At 30.0% G+C, this 20,767-nt stretch overlaps 2 protein-coding genes and 2 non-coding genes across 5 annotated transcripts in view; 2 read left to right on the top strand and 2 right to left on the bottom strand.

The window, feature by feature from the left end:
* Positions 1-20,767, top strand: part of Brf (Brf RNA polymerase III subunit) — a 45,726-nt gene that overhangs the window by 9,280 nt on the left and 15,679 nt on the right. The window lies entirely within an intron of this gene.
* On the bottom strand, positions 1,765-1,836 carry Trnaa-ggc (transfer RNA alanine (anticodon GGC)). Its single transcript has one exon. It is a non-coding gene; the product is annotated as a tRNA-Ala (tRNA).
* On the top strand, positions 1,996-2,067 carry Trnaa-ggc (transfer RNA alanine (anticodon GGC)). Its single transcript has one exon. It is a non-coding gene; the product is annotated as a tRNA-Ala (tRNA).
* On the bottom strand, positions 5,958-20,717 carry Lute (BTB/POZ domain containing protein 3 lute). Of its 2 annotated transcripts, none has more exons than XM_072895106.1 (7): positions 20,199-20,362; positions 16,712-16,999; positions 16,447-16,594; positions 15,968-16,184; positions 10,668-10,854; positions 7,448-7,626; positions 5,958-6,857 (listed from the first exon to the last, which is right to left on the bottom strand). In XM_072895106.1, the coding sequence occupies exons 1-7, from the start codon at positions 20,215-20,217 to the stop codon at positions 6,393-6,395; spliced, it is 1,503 nt and encodes a 500-aa protein (XP_072751207.1). In that variant the 5' UTR covers positions 20,218-20,362; the 3' UTR covers positions 5,958-6,392. The 2 variants fall into 2 exon arrangements, with proteins under 2 accessions (XP_072751207.1, XP_072751206.1); XM_072895105.1 differs by lacking the exon at positions 20,199-20,362 and adding an exon at positions 20,433-20,717 and having other exon boundaries at positions 5,995-6,857.

The following is a 20,767-nucleotide window of genomic DNA, read 5'->3' as shown; positions in this document are numbered from 1 at the left end:
GAGTTATAAGGCTTTAAAGTTGCAATATTTTGACATAAAATACAAGATATCTCGTAAAATATTCATTTTCCGATTATGTTACCCTAATACTTTTATGCACAGAATAATGAGACGAATCAAGTGGTGTAATTAAAACACATAGTTATCTTTAAGAAAAAATCTGAATTTGCAACTAGCAGTTACACATTTTTACTTTAACATAATTATGTATTTTAATTACGCCAATTGATTTGTCTCATTATTCTGTGCATAAAAGTATTAGGGTAAGATAATTGAGAAATGAATATTTTACGAGATATCTTGTATTTTATGTCAAAATATTGCAACTTTGAAGCCTTATAACTCGAAAACACAAAATAACATTTGATTAGAGTGTTTTGGAAAGCTCTCGAGATAAGCTATAAGAATATGCAATAACATATAGGGTGTTAATAAATTATTTAATAAAATCGACATGACCGTCATATGACCTTCAAATGACTCTTCAAGGTCAAACCAATGGTACCATCTTATGACCTCTCAAAACCATACAACTTTTGTCTGAAACATTTTTGTCTAAAACTTATAGATTCTGAGATATTTCAGTGGAAAGATTAAAATGTATATATATATATATACATGCTACATACCTACCCTGTATATATATATATATACATATATATATATATACAGGGTGTCTCAAAATGACCGTATCACCTCGGGTGCAGGTAGAGCGGGTTAAATAGAATAGAAAAGTCTTGTACCATTTTGCGATTTTCGCAATAATTATTGAGAAATTAATTTATAAAGATCGGCAAATTCGGCGCGAGTATCAGCGCGCCGCGAGACAGGACTTTTCTATTTTATTTAACCAGCTTTACCTGCACCCGAGAGGTGATACGGTCGTTTTGAGACACCCTGTATATATAAATTGCATATACATATACAGGGTGTCCGGTAATAATCGCTCAAACTTTCATGGGCAGATGGAGCAGGTCAAACCGAATAGAAAAGTCCTCTACCATTTTGCAATCTTTGTAATAATTACCAAGAAATTAATTAACAAAGATTGACAAATCTAGGCGAGTACAAGCGCGCGGCGAGAAGGGCCATCCTACTGCTATGCGGTTATTAGGCGCTCATTGAATGATAGGAGGAGCGGTCTACTGGCAATGGCTGCGTACAAGTAGCGCGCCTAGTAACCGTATAGTAGTAGGATTAGCCTTCTCGCTGCGCGCTTGTACTTATCTGGATTTGTCAATCTTTGTTAATTAATTTCTTGGTAATTATTACGAAGATTGCAAAATGGTAGAGGACTTTTCTATTCGGTTTGACTTGCTCTATCTGTCCATGAAAGGTTAGGCGATTATTACCGGACACCCTGTATATAAATTGACGCATTTTTTGGTAATTATGCATATTAAGGATCTTAGATTTTAGTGACTTTCATTTATGTTGTCAAAGTCATACCCTGACTAACATATAAAAGATTTTAGCCACTGCTTGTTGCTCAGAAAGTTATCAACAATTAAAAAACAAGTGATTTGAAATTATATTCGACTCCAATATTTACAAACATGATAAGTTATACTCGGCGATGTGAGCCCATGCGCGGATGTTGATGCGTAAAGAAACTGCGTAAAGAAATTAATTCTTTTCACGAAAGAATTTTTAATTAGTACCCAGAGCACATATCTTTCTAGATTCTCATTTTTGAGACCCCTAAAAAAACCCGCTCCATAACCCCCCAAAGAGATGTAGACGAGAAAAAATACCAGGGCGAAGTCGCTGAATCGGGAATTGAACCCGAGTCTTTCGCTTGCCGGGCGACTGCTCTTACCACTGAGCTATTCAGCCCCACACCGATACTTCACTCGTCTATTTGTTTATAAACCTCCTGATAGATAAATCAAAGAACGCGATTTTTCAGCCACGCGTGATTTTCAAATGATTTGAAATTATATTCGGCTCCAATATTTACAAACATGATAAGTTATACTCGGCGATGTGAGTATGGGCTGAATAGCTCAGTGGTAAGAGCAGTCGCCCGGCAAGCGAAAGACTCGGGTTCAATTCCCGATTCAGCGACTTCGTCCCGGTATTTTTTCTCGTCTACATCTCTTTGGGGGGTTATGGAGCGGGTTTTTTTAGGGGTCTCAAAAATGAGAATCTAGAAAGATATGTGCTCTGGGTACTAATTAAAAATTCTTTCGTGAAAAGAATTAATTTCTTTACGCAGTTTCTTTACGCATCAACATCCGCGCATGGGCTCACATCGCCGAGTATAACTTATCATGTTTTTAAAAAACAAGTATTAAGTGGAATAATCTGTACTTTGATAATGAACATTTTAGTTAGCAACTTTAGTTATACATATTTAGGTATTGAAGGGAACGTGTGTACAGGGCGGAGCCCCTTCCTCTACACTTCCACCCAAGAAAATTAACTTAACTTAAACATAATTTTTATTAAAAAATAAAAATTAGTTTGGGTTAGGTTAAAATTTCTTGGGGTAGGGATACAGACAAAAAGATAAAGCCTCTCCTTTGCTCCCACGTTCACTTTGCAATAAGCAATACAGACAATAATTTAGTGCTTACAATTGTCGCAACTGTGTTAACGATTATAATATTATATGACTTTACATTATCATAAATTCAGAGCTTTTTATACGAAGCAAGTCTTCTACATTAAATATGACAAATATACAGAATGACCCATTTTAATGTACCACCCCCAAAAACTTTTTTATTTTTGATTGTAGAAAAAAATACTTCAAACAAAAGTTGTTTGGTTCGAAGGGGGACATAAGATGATATCATTGGTTTGACCTTGGATAGTCGTTTGAAGGTCATTTTTAATTTCTTAAATGGAACCTACTATTTTTCATTATATATTCTTGTAGCTTACTTCAAAAGGTATGCTACATGACCTTCAAACGACTATCCAAGGTCAAACCAATGGTACCATCTTATGTCCCTTTTCGAATCAAATAACTTTTGTCTGAAGTATTTTTTTTTACAATAAAAAATAAAGATTTTGGGAGTGGTACATTAAAATGGCTCACCTTGTATATAAAAAAACAATAAATATGTTCTTGATAAATGTATAATTTATTCGATATCAATGTTATTATTAATTGTTTTGTAATTTCAAAAAACATCTGTGTAGTGTAAATAATAATATTAATAACATATATCTAATATTAAATATATATTTTGTTATCAGTTTATATATTCAGAGTTTCTTTTAAATACACATTTTTAATTGTTAATAACTTAATAACTTTTTAACAAATAACGATATTCCACTAAAACCTTTTGGATGTTACTCGAGATTATGACATTGACAATCTATATCTATATAAAGTCATTGAAATTTATAAGTCGTCTTTAATATGTGCAGGGTGCTTCTGCAACATACACACCAGTAAGTTGAGTTGCCTATCTATCTATCTGGGCATGCTTTACTGAATATGCAGAATAAAATCACAATACAAACCCAGGGAATGAAAAAAAGAGAAATCGATTTTTACTCTGGTATAGTATATAATAATTCCCCACCAAATTTGCATTTGAACTTTACAAGCCCAGTAAAGCATGCCCCTACCGATAAACAGATAGACAACCAAATTTACTGACTTGTATGTTGCGGAAGCACTTTGTATAATTAAAGATTATTAGTTTAATAATCTTGATTAAGTGACAAGGTCATGTAAAGATTAATTTAATTTTTTTATATAATATAACTACTCAATTTTCTTTATATTAATCAATATTTCTTGTAATGTTTTGCATAAAAAGGATAGGATGAAAATTCAATAGTTTACTTTAATTTGACATAATTTTACATAAACTATGAAATACCTCATAAAATATTAATTTTTAGATTATCTTATCTCAATACTTTTATGTACAGAATAATGAGAGGAATCGGTAAAAAAAGAGAAACTTAAAAAGAGAGAACTCTCTTATAATCTTGACTATATGTTGACAAGGTCATGACCCTGAGTAACCTCTAAAAGTTTTAGCTGTCGGTCACTGTTTATTAAAAATATTCAGGGTCATGATTTTGACAACATATGTCAAGGTCAACGTCATAGGACGAAGATCCTTTCTTAAGGTTTATTTAACTTATATAAAAAAATTAAAATGATTCCATTAACAAAAAAAGAATTAAATTGACATTTACATGATTTTGGCTCCTACACTCAAGATCAAACTAATATTGCTACCTTTTCTTTCCCTTCGATTAAAAAAACTTTTATTTGAATGGTTTTTAATATGTGTCTAAAAAGCAAAATTATTTGAGGTGTACAAGATAAATGGGACATCCTGAATAAGTAGACTGCATACTTTTATGCAATAGAGTTGACAAAAAGACAAGATTAAAGGACAAAGATATGTGTAGTTATTAGACACTCTCTGTGTCGTATAATATTTTAAAAAGGATGTAGAGAAAATGAAAGAATGAGAATGAGTGTTAAGCAACTGTTTCTTTTTTTCATTTTCCCTAATTATACAATCGAATAAGGAAAGTATTTAACTTTATTATTTCTCTTATTAATTTGTTCTTTAAAACTTCCAATGAAAACATACAATTTACATATTTTTGTAAATCTGGCTCAAAGAGTAAAAAAAACAGGAAAGAGCATATGGTGCTGGCGAAGCTGATGGAAATGACTTATATATAAAGCAAAAAAAGTGGGCGCTCATGATGGCTTCTCACAGGTGTCAAAATTAAATAATGGAAATAACTAATGCCGATGCTAATATATCTGTAACTTCAACAAGTGACGATAGATAATGCTGATAAACATAAAAAAAGTGAACGTTCAAGATGGTTGCTGTGACGTACTTCCATCAGCGAAAAATCATACACTCACTACCAATATATTCTTTCTTGTGTCTCTTTACTCTTTGGTCTGAACTGGAGGCATAAAGATAATATTAATAAAAGAAGAATTAGAGAAGATTAGATTTTTGTTTAATAAAAAATTAATCGGATGGTAATTTTTTAGAAAAATATTAAAGTTCAAAACTTTAATCATATCGGTAATATGTGGGATATCTTTGGAATGTTATTTAATAATATTTATAACTACATAGTTACATAAATAACATGAAGCATTTATAACTTTTATATAAAATTTTTATATTTAATATTAAAGTAATGAGAAGCAGGAGGGAGGGGGAGGAAGGGAGAGAGAGGAAGGAGGGAGAAGGAAGGGGGAGGGAGAGAGACTAATTTTATAAGTATTTAGTCTGTGATATATTTCGAATAAAAACATCTCTTTTCTTTACATTATATATTATATTATTACTCCAAGTATTTACAATTTTTAAATAATCTTTTTTTTAATTTAAAAGGGCAATCAAATTTATTATGTAAATCAAGTAAAAATGTGCAATCAAGCACATGTAATACAAAAAAATGCAATTTTTTAAAAATTGCTTACATAAATTCACAAATAAAGTAATAGAATATTTTGAAAACTTTTTCAAAGTTAAATATTTATACAATTTATATTATTAAATATTTATACAATTAAATGTTCACAAAATACAAATAATGATACTAGTGACAAATGTTGAACATCAAATGTAAATTTTTGAAAATTGTGTAAAAAATTTCTAATTAGCGCGAATCTAATTTTAAATATAATTATTAATTGTTACTTTTTCAATTTGCATAATATTGTACATAATAGATCTTTGCTTTCTACGAAAATATGATTTCTGAACAAGTTGCTTTTAGTCAATATAATATTGAATATGCAATAAAATTTGTTATCTCTCTTCATATTGAAACAACTTTTAGTATTATGCTTTGATCACATTTTGAGAAATTTATTAATAATAATGAAATAATAAAATTTGACATGTATTCTAAATTATACAGATAAGATCATTGTGTCTATAAATATAATCTCTTATTAAATTAATAAATTAGTTAACAGGGCTATAGGAGATGTCATACTTGAAAATATTTCTATATTATAGAAATAATTTCACTCATTAATTTAATAATTTCATAATTTTACGCCGATATTTTAAATTAACTATATAAAATAACTATATCTACAATAGAAGAGATAGTTTTTTGTAAGTTAACTGAACACCAGTTCAGTTTCATTTCTGAGAATATTATACATAATTTTATTATTTATTTCAAATATCGTCTTCCAAAATTTCATAAAAGTACTTTTATTTTTGAAATAATTTGAATATTGAATATTTAAAAAGTATTCCAATTTGAAATTTGAATATTCAATTCATAGAAAACTGAAATGTGCCTATAGAATACACGTTTCTTGTTCATATTTTAAAATTTGGCAGATTTGCAACGAAAAATTTGAATATTTTTTCGTTACAAATTATTATTTAAACTATATGTTCCGTTGTAATTTTCTGTCAGTCATCGGATGGCGGTCCATAGAAAATTAATTCGGGAATTTGCCCACCTTGTACACCGGTACCATTAGTGCTTTCGGAACTACATTGAAACTGAAAGTTTACACTGCCGATCGTCGCTTCCGACATACCTTCTTGACCGAAAAAACTCAATTCCCCACCGTCCAATATTGCACTTGCCGTGTACGAACATTCTGGTTCTATTTGTATCGGATTCTCAAAGTACACATGAAATGTGTTGCTCGAACCGTCAGAAAAAAATTTTGTGTTATTTTCTGCCAAAACATTCCCGAGCCTTTTGAGCTCTATTTTAACATTGTAATCTGCAGCACCAGATGAACTTCCGTATAAACCAAAACCCACCACAAATATTCTTTTATCAACGCTAAATTGAATCGAGTCACAGCGACCTCTGTATCGCCATTGATTTGATCTATATGCACAGGATTGAAATCTATGACAAACCTGCGAATAACACATATTCTTATTTATTCAAAATTATATATACCTAAGATATGTAATATAGAATTATTTATGAATATTAATATATATATATATATATATAATACTGATAATATAAAATAAATGTGCTCGACACAATGGCTAGATTAGGTTATTTATCAGAAATAAGTACAATAGTTTCTGTGAATAAGATGTATTTCTTTTATATTTAAAGACATTAAATTTTTCATCTTCCTAAACCTTAAGCGAACAAATGAGCGAAAACTTCAGTATTTATGAAAGGATTCTTTGATAATGACTTAGTTCGGTTGTCCTCTATTTGCTGTCACTTTTGATGTTAACATTTATGAGAGTTTTTGAAAGATAAATAGACCTATGTATGTGTATGTACACATATGTACATACACACCATTAATATGTCACTAATAACTTCTGATTAAGCATTCTATTCACAGAACCTACTAGACTATCGATATTTATTTAAAGTTTACAACTTGTTCTCAACGAAACAACATAATACTACCAAAACGAATATTATCAAACGAGATTTTCTATTACATTTTTTATATAATATAGATTTCGACGTTACTTACTTGAGTTTTTAGTCCTTGACGTGATTTGGTAGGAAAACACAGTTGTGGCTTATTACTGGCCGTAAAGTGTAAAAACAAATCAATTGTCTCTTGATGCGTTAGAATTCCTATCTGTGCGGCATTGTTTGCAAATTCTTCCAGATTCATAGCAGGAAGTCTAATTAAATACAAGGCAGACCCTAAAAAAATATACATATACACATATACACACACACACACACGCACACACACACACACACACACACACACACACACACACACACACACACACACACACATACATATACGCTAGAAACCTTGCTTTACACTATTTTTACAACATTTCTAATATTTTTAAAACTATTTCTTTTTGAAAAAAAAAAAAAAAAATAATTTGCAAATAAAAGGGTAAATATCCAGAAAAGGTCACATCTCGTTGATGATGTTGACCTTGATATATGTTATAGAGAGGAAAGTACTGATCAACTTTTCCTAATAATGTGAACATGTGAACTTTGCTTTGTCTTGCAACGTATATGTGTGTGTGTGTTATGAAAATATTCCCTCGCTCATATTTATATTATTCCATGCGAATAAAAATGAAAATTATTAGTACTATTGCACATGTATGTAGGAAAATTATAATACTTCAAAGTCGCATATCTCAGAAACCCAACGAGACCGCCGCAAAATTCAAAGCATGCGTTACTTAGGAGTGTACTCTCTACAATATATGTCAAGGTCATTGGAATCGGGGGTGGCTCCCTATAAGTAAACTATTACCATTAAATATCTCGGAAAGTATAAGAGACCGCGATTTAAGTTTATTAGGAAAAGTTGATCAATACTTTCCTCTCTATAACATATATCAAGGTCAACATCATCGGCGAGGTGTGACCTTTTCTGGATATTTACCAATAAAAGTTGTAAAAACACCTTGTGTCAATGATTTTGATTTCAATAGAAATGTTTTAGAAATTTGAAGATTATTTCTATTGAACTAAACCTATGTTGATCATACAGGATAACAACTTTTATTTGCGAACTATTTTTCGAATATATACATAAAATGTCCACTTTAAATAATATAGTAATAAAAAATATTTCAGAATATTCTGAAAAAAAGTATTTTAAACGAAAATGTGATATAAACATGTATGTATGTATGTGTAGTGCATATGTGTGCGTGCACGCATAAGGTTTATAAGCTGACATATAAGTTGAAGATGAATGTTCCTGAAATGATTTTAACTGAAAAATGTATAATATATAACGATCTCTAAGAAATCCTTATATGGATTTAATTTTTAACAATTCTTTAGATATTACTATACTACAAGGTATATTACTATTTTATATTAACACTGATCATTATTTTGAACAATTTATGTACTTTTTACACTTTGCTTTCTCAATATTTAAAGTTTGATTTTATTAATAAAAAGTAAAAATTTATTAACACGTAACTATTAACTGGGCAAATGAGAGCCATACGCGGATGTTAATGCGTGAATTTATTTAGAAATTAATTCTTACCGCGAAAATTGAATTGTGCCCTGTGCACATATTTTAATTGGTGTATTATACCAAGAAATAGATTCTCATTTTTGAGAAATTCTATAACCCCTCTTTATTCCCCTAAAGAGATGTAGGTGAGAAAAAATATCGGAGCGAAGTCGCTGAATCAGGAATCGAACCCGAGTCTTTCGCTTGCCGGGCGACTGCTCTTACCATTGAGTTATTCAGCCCCACACCGATATCACTCTCGTCTATTTGTTTATAAATCTATGTATCAATAACAGAAAACGTGATTTTTTAGCCCGCGTAAATTAAACATTTGAATAAATATTTATTATCAATTTTCGCGGTAAGAATTAATTTCTAAATAAATTCACGCATTAAGGCTCCTGAGTACTCGCCGCGAAACTTCGATGTCGACGGTGGCGACATATAGTTCTGTCTCTTTCCTTCTTTTGGGAAATATGTCAGAAGCGAGAAATGACAACCCAATTTATGTTACAACCTACGTCGTAATTATTTGCTTTTTACTAGTGTTGTGATGTGCAACGTATTTATGAAACTTGTGAAAATGTACGGCTGCCAAGCTGTGTAAGGAATAAACTGTGTAAAGTAACATTTTCCTCTCCTTTCGACAGCTCTCAAATCGCGTGTTTTTCCGCATTTCAAGGGTTCATTTCGGACTCAATTTACAGTTATTTATCAATTGTCAGGAGAAAGGATTACCAGCCGTACATTTTTACAGGTGTGCTGAAGAGATTGGTAGTATTATTTCGTTAAAATATGTTTTTATTTACATGTCAGTTGCAATATAAATCAGGGTGTCATTCCTCGCTATTTCTCGCTTGTGACGTCACGATTTCAATATGGCCGCGGTGACTACTCAGGAGCCTTAACATCCGCGTATGGCTCTCATTTGCCCAGTTAATAATTACGTGTTTGTAAATATTGGAGTCTTATTTATTCAAATGTAAAAATTTATTAATATATAAGTAAAAAAATAAAAAAAGATTTTTTTAGTTTGTTTTTATTAATAAAAATGTTCCACACAATATAAAAAATTGTTCTTTATTTACATGAAGTTTTAATGCTTATTTCTGGATATGTAAAATTGTTACGAATTGAATTTATATGTTTTTAAGACATTTTTTAGTTAAAATCTCTTCAAAAATATATGAATAACAAACGTATGCACATACGCACTTATTGTGTGTATGTTTGTATATGTGTAAGCACTCTCGTTAAATGTTCAGATTAACTTATACCTCATGGATCATTTTCATTTTCACTTTACATGATAGGGAGTACATGTCTGAGTAATATGCACTTTGAATTTTGTGGCGCTCTCTGTTGGTTTCTGAATTACATGATTTGTATTATTATTAAAATAATATTTTTAGAAAAAGAAATTTAATTGCAATGAACTTAACTTTGACATATGTTTCCAACATTTTTATCATAAAGGAAATGTATGGAAGCGAAGCCTCTCCTCCATCTACGCGTTTTCTAAATAATAAAAATACATAAGTAGGATATAACGAAAAGGTTATACAAATTAAGTACGAAATTATAATATTTTCAAATCGCGTAATGTAGAAACTAAGAGAAGCAAAATTCAAAGTGCGTATTACTCAAGAATGTACCTTTATCATGTGAAATTAAAATAAAAATGATCCGTGTAATATAAGTTAATCTGAACATTTACTGTACTTTCTGTTCTTACCTAATAACTGCCTTTGATTGACTGGAGTAGGCTCAAGATCTTGCCGAATACATTCCGCGGAAGCCCATCGTAATGCAGCATTCCATATATGGATTTCTTTGCAGTTTAGTGTCTCTCGAGATAAAACAGATTCGAGTGTATGAATGTCAATGTCCACAAAACCATCGGATCTTAGTGCCATTTCTGCCTGTCATAATAATTTTTAATGTTAAAGCTCAATTTTATATATTACTATTATTAATCTTATTTTTTCGATGACTTTTATAATTTAAAATTTATCTTAAAAAATATAATCTATAAATTTTCTTTAAATAAGAATTATACATATATTAGAATTTTGATTTAATAATGAATAAAATTTTTTTGAATTAATATATTTTTGTTTTCTGCATTTAGTTTGTATTATATGCTCTTACAATAATGTTACTTATATTAATATATAAGTGGTATCAATATCTGCATTATGAATGAATGTTAAAATATATATTATATATATGAAACTTTTTATAGAAGTAATGCGATAAAATTTAATTTATAAAATAATAATTATAAAAGCTTGATGCATAAAAATGGAAAAAATTAACAAGATATATATTAATTGTATAATTTTATATTTACGTATTAGAGAATTTCGTATGTTGCTACAAAACTAGTTTATTATTTAGTTGTACATAAACATTTCCATTATTTATTCAAAAAGTTATTTTATTCAAATTATTTCGTCTTATTTAATTATTACACTTAATGTAATGTAATGTTTTATATGAAAAATTTGCTTAATAAAAGTAACAAATACACGCGTACACACGCACACGCACACGCACACGCACACGCACACGCACACGCACACGCACACGCACACGCACACGCACACGCACACGCACACGCACACGCACACGCACACGCACACGCACACGCACACGCACATGCACACGCGACGCACACGCACACGCACACGCGACGAACACGCACACGCACACGCGACGCACACGCACACACACACGCAAACGCACACGCGCACGCACACGCACACGCACACGCACACGCACACGCACACGCGTACGCATACACAAAAGGTTTGCAATCTTTTTGAACTCAAAAGAGATATATCATTAATCAAAATTATAGCATATAATTTATATATGTGTGTATATATACATATATATATATACATATATACATATATACATATATACATATATACATATACAGGATATACATATATATATATACAGGGTGTCTCAAAATGATCGTATCACCTCTCGGGTGCAGGTAGAGCGGGTTAAATAGAATAGAAAAGTCCTGTGCCATTTTGCGATTTTCAGAATAATTATTGAGAAATTAATTTACAAAGATCGGCAAATCTGGCGCGAGATCAGCCCGCTGCAAAAAAGATGGCGAGAAGGACGGCCTACCACAAAAAAGATGGCGAGAAAGACGGCCCACCGCTAGGCCGGTCGCTAAATAATAATCGTTAATCTATTGTTCTTATCAACACTTCTCGTCTATGCCCCTCGTAACCGCGAGGCAATGGCGCCTATTTACGCCGCGCGCGCTTAGCGACCGTCCTTAGGGCCGTCTTTTTCGCCATCTTTTTTGCAGCGGCCTGATACTCGCGCCGGATTTGCCGATCTTTGTAAATTAATTTCTCAATAATTATTCCGAAAATCGCAAAATGGTAGAGGACTTTTCTATTCCACTTAAGCCGCTCTACCTGCACTCGAGAGGTGATACGGTCATTCTGAGATACCCTGTATATATGTATATGTATATATATATATATACAGGGTAGGTATGTAGCATGTATATATATATATATATATATATATATATATATATATATATATATATATAGGGTGTCTCATAACTAATGAGCCAACGCTCGTGAGTGGGTAGAGTACAGTGAACTAAACAAAAAAGTATTAAGTCATTTTGCAATTTTTGCAATAATTATTAAAATATTAATTAAAAACGCTTAGCGAACAATATTATACATATCTACAAGAAGTCCGGTAATAATCGCCCCAACTCTCTAGGGCAGATAGAGCAGGTCAAATACTGAATATGAAAGTCCTGTATCATTTTGCGATTAGCGCAATAATTATTGAACTATTAATTAAAAACGCTCAGGGTATGGCTGAGCGCGCTATATGCGGCGTGCGCTCATACGCTGAGCGTTTTTAATTAATATTTTAATAATTATTGCGAAAATCGGAAAATGATACAGGACTTTTATGTTCAGTTTGATCTGCTCTATCTGCCCTAGAGAGGTGGAGCGATTATTACCGGACATCTTGTACATATGTATAATATTGTTCGCTAAGCGTTTTTAATTAATATTTTAATAATTATTGCGAAAATCGCAAAATAACCTAATACTTTTTTATTCAATTCACTGTACTCTATCCGTTCATGAGCGTTGGCTCGTTAGTTATGAGACACTCTATATATATATACACACACACATAGAATATATAAAATTTTATATATATATATATTGTATATATAAATTTTTTTAAATAATTATATATTATATTAATACTTAAATTTATGACATTGGTACTAAAATATCATGAGTAAACAAAATCTAATCAAATTTTATTTATATATGTGATTCATGTTTAATGATAATTATATATTAGCACAACTTATATATTAACACTACTTGAATAATATTATGATAACAATTATTTTTAGCTTTATATATATATAAATATTTATTAATAAGAGTTCAAAATTCTTTATAAATTTTACTTTTGCTCTAAATTGAACTTGCCTAATTGAGCACAATACGTTGAACAAATACAAGTCAAACTTATCTTCGAAGATGTACTATTTCTGCAACATCTTACATATACATGCATATACATCATGTATATGTGTGTGTAGTCTAACAGACAAAAATGTCCTGCATAGACATTAATATAAATGTTTTTAAATAATCACAAAATAAAATGAATAAAAATAGCAAGTAACTGGCACAGTAAGTAGAGATCATAAACTTTATTTGAAATAAAAAAATATCTTTTATATGTGGATTAGGGGCCGAAAGTAACAATCTAAATATTTAAAAATATATAATAAATACGTATGTATGTGTTGGTTATATAATGAAATAAAACAATTCATGAACGTGCGTCAAGTAGGTATTTGAAGACGTAAAATTTTTCTTCTCAAGTGTGTTAAAATTATAATAAATATTTCCACTGCAAGTGAGTACTTTTTCTTTTATTTTTATTTGCGTTTAGTTATTTTTGCATATTATAACGATTGTATTTTAACCATTTTTAGCATTTTATGTAAGAAATTTCGAATAAAATGTGATCGGGGACTATTGTCAAAGTCGAATTTAATGTCATTTTATTGAAATTATTTCGTCTTATTTAATTATTATACTTAATGTAATATTTTATTTGAAAAATTTGATTAATATAAATGATAATAAGTAATAAGTGTACACACACACACGCGCGCACGCACACGCACACGCACACACACACACACACACACACACACACACACACACACACACGCACGCACGCACGCACGCACGCACGCACGCACGCACGCACGCACGCACGCACGCACGCACGCACGCACGCACGCACACGCACACGCACACGCACACGCACACACACACACACACAAAAAGTGTCCGGTATCTCTTTTGATTTGAAAACCTTTTGTGTGTGTGTGTGTGTGTGTGTGTGTGTGTGTGTGTGTGCGCGTGTGCGTATGTGTGTGTGTGCGTGTGTGTGTGTGTGTGTATCGTTCGCTGAGCGTTTTTAATTAATAGTTTAATAATTATTACGCAAATCGCAAAATGGTACAGGACTTTTATGTTCAGTTTGACCTGCTCTATCTGCCCTAGAGAGGTGGGGCGGTAATTACCGGACACCCTGTATATATATATACAATATATGTACTTATTACTTATAATCTTCTTGTTTAAGATTTTTAACTTTTTTAAATTTTATATAAACCATTACATTATATTAATACATTATATTAAGTGCAATAATTAAATTACGTTATAATCTAGTTTGGTTGATGTAATTTATTTCATTTGGGATCATAATTAAAATTTTTTTTATTAAAAAATGTTTTTTATCAAAGTTAAAAAGACTAATAATGATACAAAAGATATACTTTCATAATCAAGTATATCAATCAAGATATTATATTAATAAAGTGTTGTTTATATTCGAGCAACTGCAAAGAAATATGAGTATGCAACATATCTTTGGCAAGATATATGAAGAAAAGTCAAAAAGCTTTAAGAAAGAGTAGAAATGCTTCAGTTGTACAATCAATCCGGCATTGGGGCCAGTTGTAATAGTTTTCTTCATTTCAAATTTTGATTGCTAATTTTTATTTTATTAATCACAAGCTTAAATATTATAATTTCGATTTTGATGCAAAATATATACGTTAACTTGAGGTATCACAAATTTTTTTTATAACTATAATTTGTTCTTTCATAATCTAATTCCAAAGTCAAATTGTTACTTTCGATCCCGACCTATCCTATAATAAGCAATATAAGTATGTTACTTATTATATGATGTTACTTATTACATGAATTTAAACATCCTTTGACTTAAAATAGTTTGTGTTCTATTAAATGCACTGGTTCTTATTTGTTTTTTATTAATTTCACTTTTGTGATTATATTTCTAAAGTCTTTACATTAATATTTTTTTAAAGAATATTATTTTGCTATACTCATCCAAATTTTTATTAAAGGAATTTAAACAATGTTTCTTTATAATTGATCGTATACTTAAAAGCAATTTATATATAAAAATCTGTTTACTTTTATGTTTTTTTACTTAGCTGATTATTTGATTGGTATTCGTTGCTACTCTAAGAACATCACTATGATTAATTTTACCGCATTCATATTCATCTATTAAATTATCTTGATATGTAATGTTTTGCGTAACCTCAATATAATCCAATTTATTATCTGAAAAATAAGGTTCACTTCGCGTTCGAAAAAGCGATAAATGCTCATCTGTGATAATGTTTGTATAACAGTCATTTTCTGAGAGACTCAAGCAATGTGGCACCATTGATAATCTACCCTTTAGACGTTCATAATTATTATCGCTTAGTTTACCATTGTCATACGGGTTTTGAAATAAAAAATTATCGAATTTACTATTATAAACATAAGAATGTAAACTTGAAGCATAATTGATTGAGTTGCTGGAGGGACTCGAGTCATCTTCGAACGTCTCATCCAAATTCTTGTCATTCAAAGCAATAGCTTTTAACGATTTTTGGGTTTGACTTACTTGTGCGTCAATCACCTCCCAACAACGTTGCATAAGGTTGGGTTCTTCGAACAGTCGAGACTGACTCAAAAGTAAACATGCGTTCTTTGCTGTCAAACTCGTTTCCAAATAATTGACGCATGCCCGTGCTAAGTGTGGAACTATGTATTTTTTTGCAACATACAACGTAGCTAGAACTGTGTCCGCTTCCAGTTGCACTTCGTCGCAGTACATATACCTTGAAACAAATATATTATAATAATATATATGAATTATATATCTTGTTCTCTTTACAAACGCTACATATTTTTTCTATGGTTCTTCTTTTAACGGTAAATAATATAGCATAACATAAAAACTAAAAATTAAGTTTCTAAAAGCTAAAAGTCTATAATATAAATGTGTTTTATATTTATTTATTTATATTTTTAATAATTTCTGATAATATACAACTTTTTCTAATTAGTGCTTTCTCCAAGTTATTTTGAATTGATGCTTACTTTAATAGCGCGAGAAAGGCAGCTGGTTCAACATCAGGAACTTCAATATCTCTCTTATTTTCTGGTAACCCTCCATAGAACATAGCATAAAATACAGAACTACCAGTAGCAAGAACATATTTATGTGCTGGTATAGTTTGTGTGTGGCCTGTAGTATTAATGTATGATATTAACATTTTCATTTCTCACTTTCTTGTAATATTAAAAAATAAAATAATATTAAAGTAATATAAAGTAATAGTAAAAAAAAGAAATAGATAAGTACCTGGACTGCCAACAATAAATACGATATCAGCCATGAGATGATTATTAAACATGGCCGCATTACGTTCTCGAACTGTAGGTTTTGTTGCTTGCCAATTAGGATCCTGAGTGCAGTCTCCAGGTGATGGTAAATTTAATTGAGTTATAGGCGATGATAAGGAAGACAAAGGCGATGCAGGAGCACTCAGTGGTTGATTTATTGCATTGATTCCTTCGCGTTGTAATATGATGGATGAAGAAAGTGGACTAACTGATGGTGGCGAATCTGAGGCATTGCTTGGAGATTCCGCTAAGATAAAAAAACTTTAATATACATATGTATACATATATATGTATATATATATATATATATATATATATATATATATATATATACATATATCATATATATTTTTTTTAAATTTTATTATATCTATATCAATATTTAGCTTTTTCGATACAGTGATGTTTTAAAAAAAATGATATTCTATAAGAAAATGTAATGTGTTCAAAATTATAGAATCATTATAATACTAATTTTAACAAAGATTGAAGATCTTGAATACAAATAATTGAATAGATTCTATAATTGTTATTTTAGTTTTATCCGGTTTTAATAATTTACCTCTAGTTACATAAATATATAAGTAATTACATAAATATGTAATTACTTATATAATATATATTTTTACATACATATATATAAAATTATATATTTATCTTAATACCTATTAATTATATATCTTTATTTAAATTAAAAAATTTTTTTTATAATTCAGAGAGAGAAAAAAAGGAGACAAAATAGAAAAAGAAACAATATCATATAGAGATGTCATTACAAGCTATATAGAGTTTGCTGGATGTAGAAATTTTTGTGCAAAATTTTAAAAATGCATTTTGACGTATCTATTTTTCTACAAATAAATTTTTAATTTTCTAAAAAGAGTTTTTATCTTTAATATTACTCGTCGATCTTTAAACTTACTCGATTATTTATCGTACATTACTTCACGATATTGTTTATTAAGAGAAATTTATTAGTATCAATAATGGAGCTTTCCTGTCATGATGCATTAACATAATTTCACTTACAATCAGTCTTTACTAAACCTTTTTACTGATTTTTATATTTCAAATTGTTATAAGTACTCTAATAATAGTTAACACTGTGATAAAAATGGGTATATGTGTGTGTACACTAAATTGATCTGTATAATGAATACAATTGATATGTCCTAATCCTTGTGATTTAATTGAAAGAATTAAGTGATATAAACCACTTGATTTTTGTTTATGTATTTCTATATATACTTAACACGCAAGGAATACACGATTTTCTTTTTACAGCACGTCGATGAGAATACAAACAAATCTATAATACAAGAGAGAAAATATGAATTTGTAACGAGTAATTTTACATATTTTTTCTAAGACAACTATGTTTTTTTTTACCCCAATTGATTCCTTTCATTATTTTTCCATAAAAATATGATAATCAAAAAATGAATATTTTACAAGATATTTCATAATTTATGTAAAATTATATCAAATTAAAATATGAAATATCTCGTAAACTATTCAATTTTTGGTTATCATACTTCTATAACTTTTTACGCAGAATATTGAGAGAAATCGATTTATATAAAAAATTAGACTCATTCTGTTAAAAAAAATGAAGATTATCTTTATAACTCGAGGAGGTCACAAGTAAAAAAAATTATTTTTCATGCACTTTGTAGCAGACTCAAAGCTGTGCAAATTTCTGTTATTAAACTTTCTTATAACTTCAACCAGTTGTGAGATATTTGCTCGAACAGACACTTTGTAAAAATTACATAATTTTGAAAACTAAGATCAAAACATTATCATTGATGGCAGTTATGATTTTTATTTATCTCTGTTCGATAAGTACATGCAATTATGTACAGTTTATACAAATATGTGAATTTTTCTCCGGAAAGTTTTTTTTATCTTTGGTTTGTGTGTACTCTCTCTCTCTCTCTCTCTCTCTCTCTCTCTCTCTCTCTCTCTCTCTCTCTCTATATATATATATATATATATATATATATATATATATGTATGTATGTATGTATGTATAACTACACACACGCACATACACACACGCACACACACAAGCACACGCACGCGCGCACACACGCACGCACACGCACACATCAATTAAAATACATGAGCGTTTATATATTTTAATTTATAATAAAAAATAATTTTTATAAATGTTTGTCTTACAAGGAAAGGGTTGGAAGTGTCCCCCTCTGATTTTAATGAACTTTGAATATATTGTAGTCTAGGTCAAAATAGGAGACAGGTATTTTTTTATACGTGCTTTCAAAAATTGAAGGGGGGGGGATTTCGAAAAATGACATTTTCGAAAAATCTGATTATGCCATTTTAAAATACATTAAAAACCATAAAACTTTTTGAAACTTTTTTTTATATCTCTTATTGTTTTGACGGTATTCGCTCAGAAATATAAAAACTGATTTTTTTCAAGAGAGTGTTTCACCCCCTTAACGGCCGTAAGAGCACATATAAAAAAATACGTGTCTCCTATTTTGACCTAGACTGCAACATATTCAAAGCTCATTAAAATTGGAGGGGGACATTCCAACCCTTTCCTTGTTAGATTGAATATTTTTTATAAAAATTTTCTATTATAGACTGATATTTCTGTTATATTATATTCTATTATTGATACTATATTTATAAATCTTTTTTAATTATAAAAATAATTATTGTTTTATCTTCATCTTGTATCAGAAAGAAAGATGAAATATATTCATGCAATACTTTTTAAAATGTAGATGTATACAATATATGTGTGTATATATATATATATATATATATATATATATATATATATATATACACACACACACACACACACATATATTGTATACATCTACATTTTAAAAAGTATTGCATGAATATATTTCATCTTTCTTTCTGATACAAGATGAAGATAAAACAATAATTATTTTTATAATTAAAAAAGAATCTGTGGAAAATAAGGACATATTTAAGAGATAGTAATATTTATAAATATATGTAGTAATAGAGATAGTAATATTTATAAATATATATATATATATATATATATATATATATATATATATACATACACATATACGTACAAATTTATAGACTTTCACAGTTACTATATGTATGTATATGTATATATATAATTAATGCTGTTATATATATTACTATTTAGAGTATCTATATAATCTAAATAACAATATATATATATAAAACTTGTGTACAAATCTTGTGCATTTTTGTAGAAATTTAGTTATCAAATAAAATGGTTACATAAAGAATAAGTAGACTAACAAGAGATATTGTTATGTGGAATTTATATTTATATGCACAATATTAATATACTGTAAGTCTTATAAGTTTTTGTAAAACTTCTTTCAAAGCTAAAAAGGCAAGGAATAAATAAATATCTACCTAGAATCGCATATTGACCCTACATTCTACATACATACAAATATGAATTTTTGGCATGATCCCGCGTTTCGAAGATGATCGGCAAACTTTTAAAGATTCACACTCACGAAATCAGATGCGACATATAAATAGCAAACTCACTTATTCACACGACATACGAACAAAGCAGTTTTTCGCTGTTTCTCTTTCTCTTCTCTCTTTCTCTCTCTCTCTCTCTCTCTCTCTCTCTCTCCCCCCCCCTCTCTTTTTCTCTTTCTCTCTTTCTCTCTCACCGTTCATCCAGGCATTAGTCTGTTTCACTGCGACGTTGTCTTGAAAGCGTTTCATCGGTTTAGTAGAAATCTTCGAGTAGAGATTCGACATTGCCATCGTCGTCAGTCTTACTTGCTTTAATCTTTCGTCACGTCGTAATCCGTCCTCGGTGCGTGCAACACACAGAACGAATCTGAAAGCACTGAGAGGAGAGTGTATTGTCGGCTATACAGCCGCCATTTCTTGCACATAGGCGCTGTTTGAAGGGCGCCGCCACCTCCAGCGCTGCCGCTGCCGCTGCCGCCGTCGGTCGATAAACATCGAACGCAAAGAAACGGACGGCACACACATATAC

The sequence above is a fragment of the Anoplolepis gracilipes genome, chromosome 6 (genome assembly GCF_047496725.1).
Source record: "Anoplolepis gracilipes chromosome 6, ASM4749672v1, whole genome shotgun sequence".
In the NCBI taxonomy this organism is placed as follows: Eukaryota; Metazoa; Arthropoda; class Insecta; order Hymenoptera; family Formicidae; genus Anoplolepis; species Anoplolepis gracilipes.
This window is presented reverse-complemented; position numbering and strand designations above follow the sequence as displayed.

What these genes read in the sequence shown, in the direction of transcription:
- Lute (XM_072895105.1), bottom strand. Translation starts at nt 20,529, where the DNA reads ATGGCAATGTCGAATCTCTACTCGAAGATTTCTACTAAACCGATGAAA. An exon ending in GACTAATGCCTGGATGAACG is followed by an intron (nt 17,000 to 20,432) that starts GTGAGAGAGAAA and finishes TTTTTATCTTAG; the next exon opens with CGGAATCTCCAAGCAATGCC. An exon ending in CAATCAAAGGCAGTTATTAG is followed by an intron (nt 7,627 to 10,667) that starts GTAAGAACAGAA and finishes ATATTTTTTTAG; the next exon opens with GGTCTGCCTTGTATTTAATT.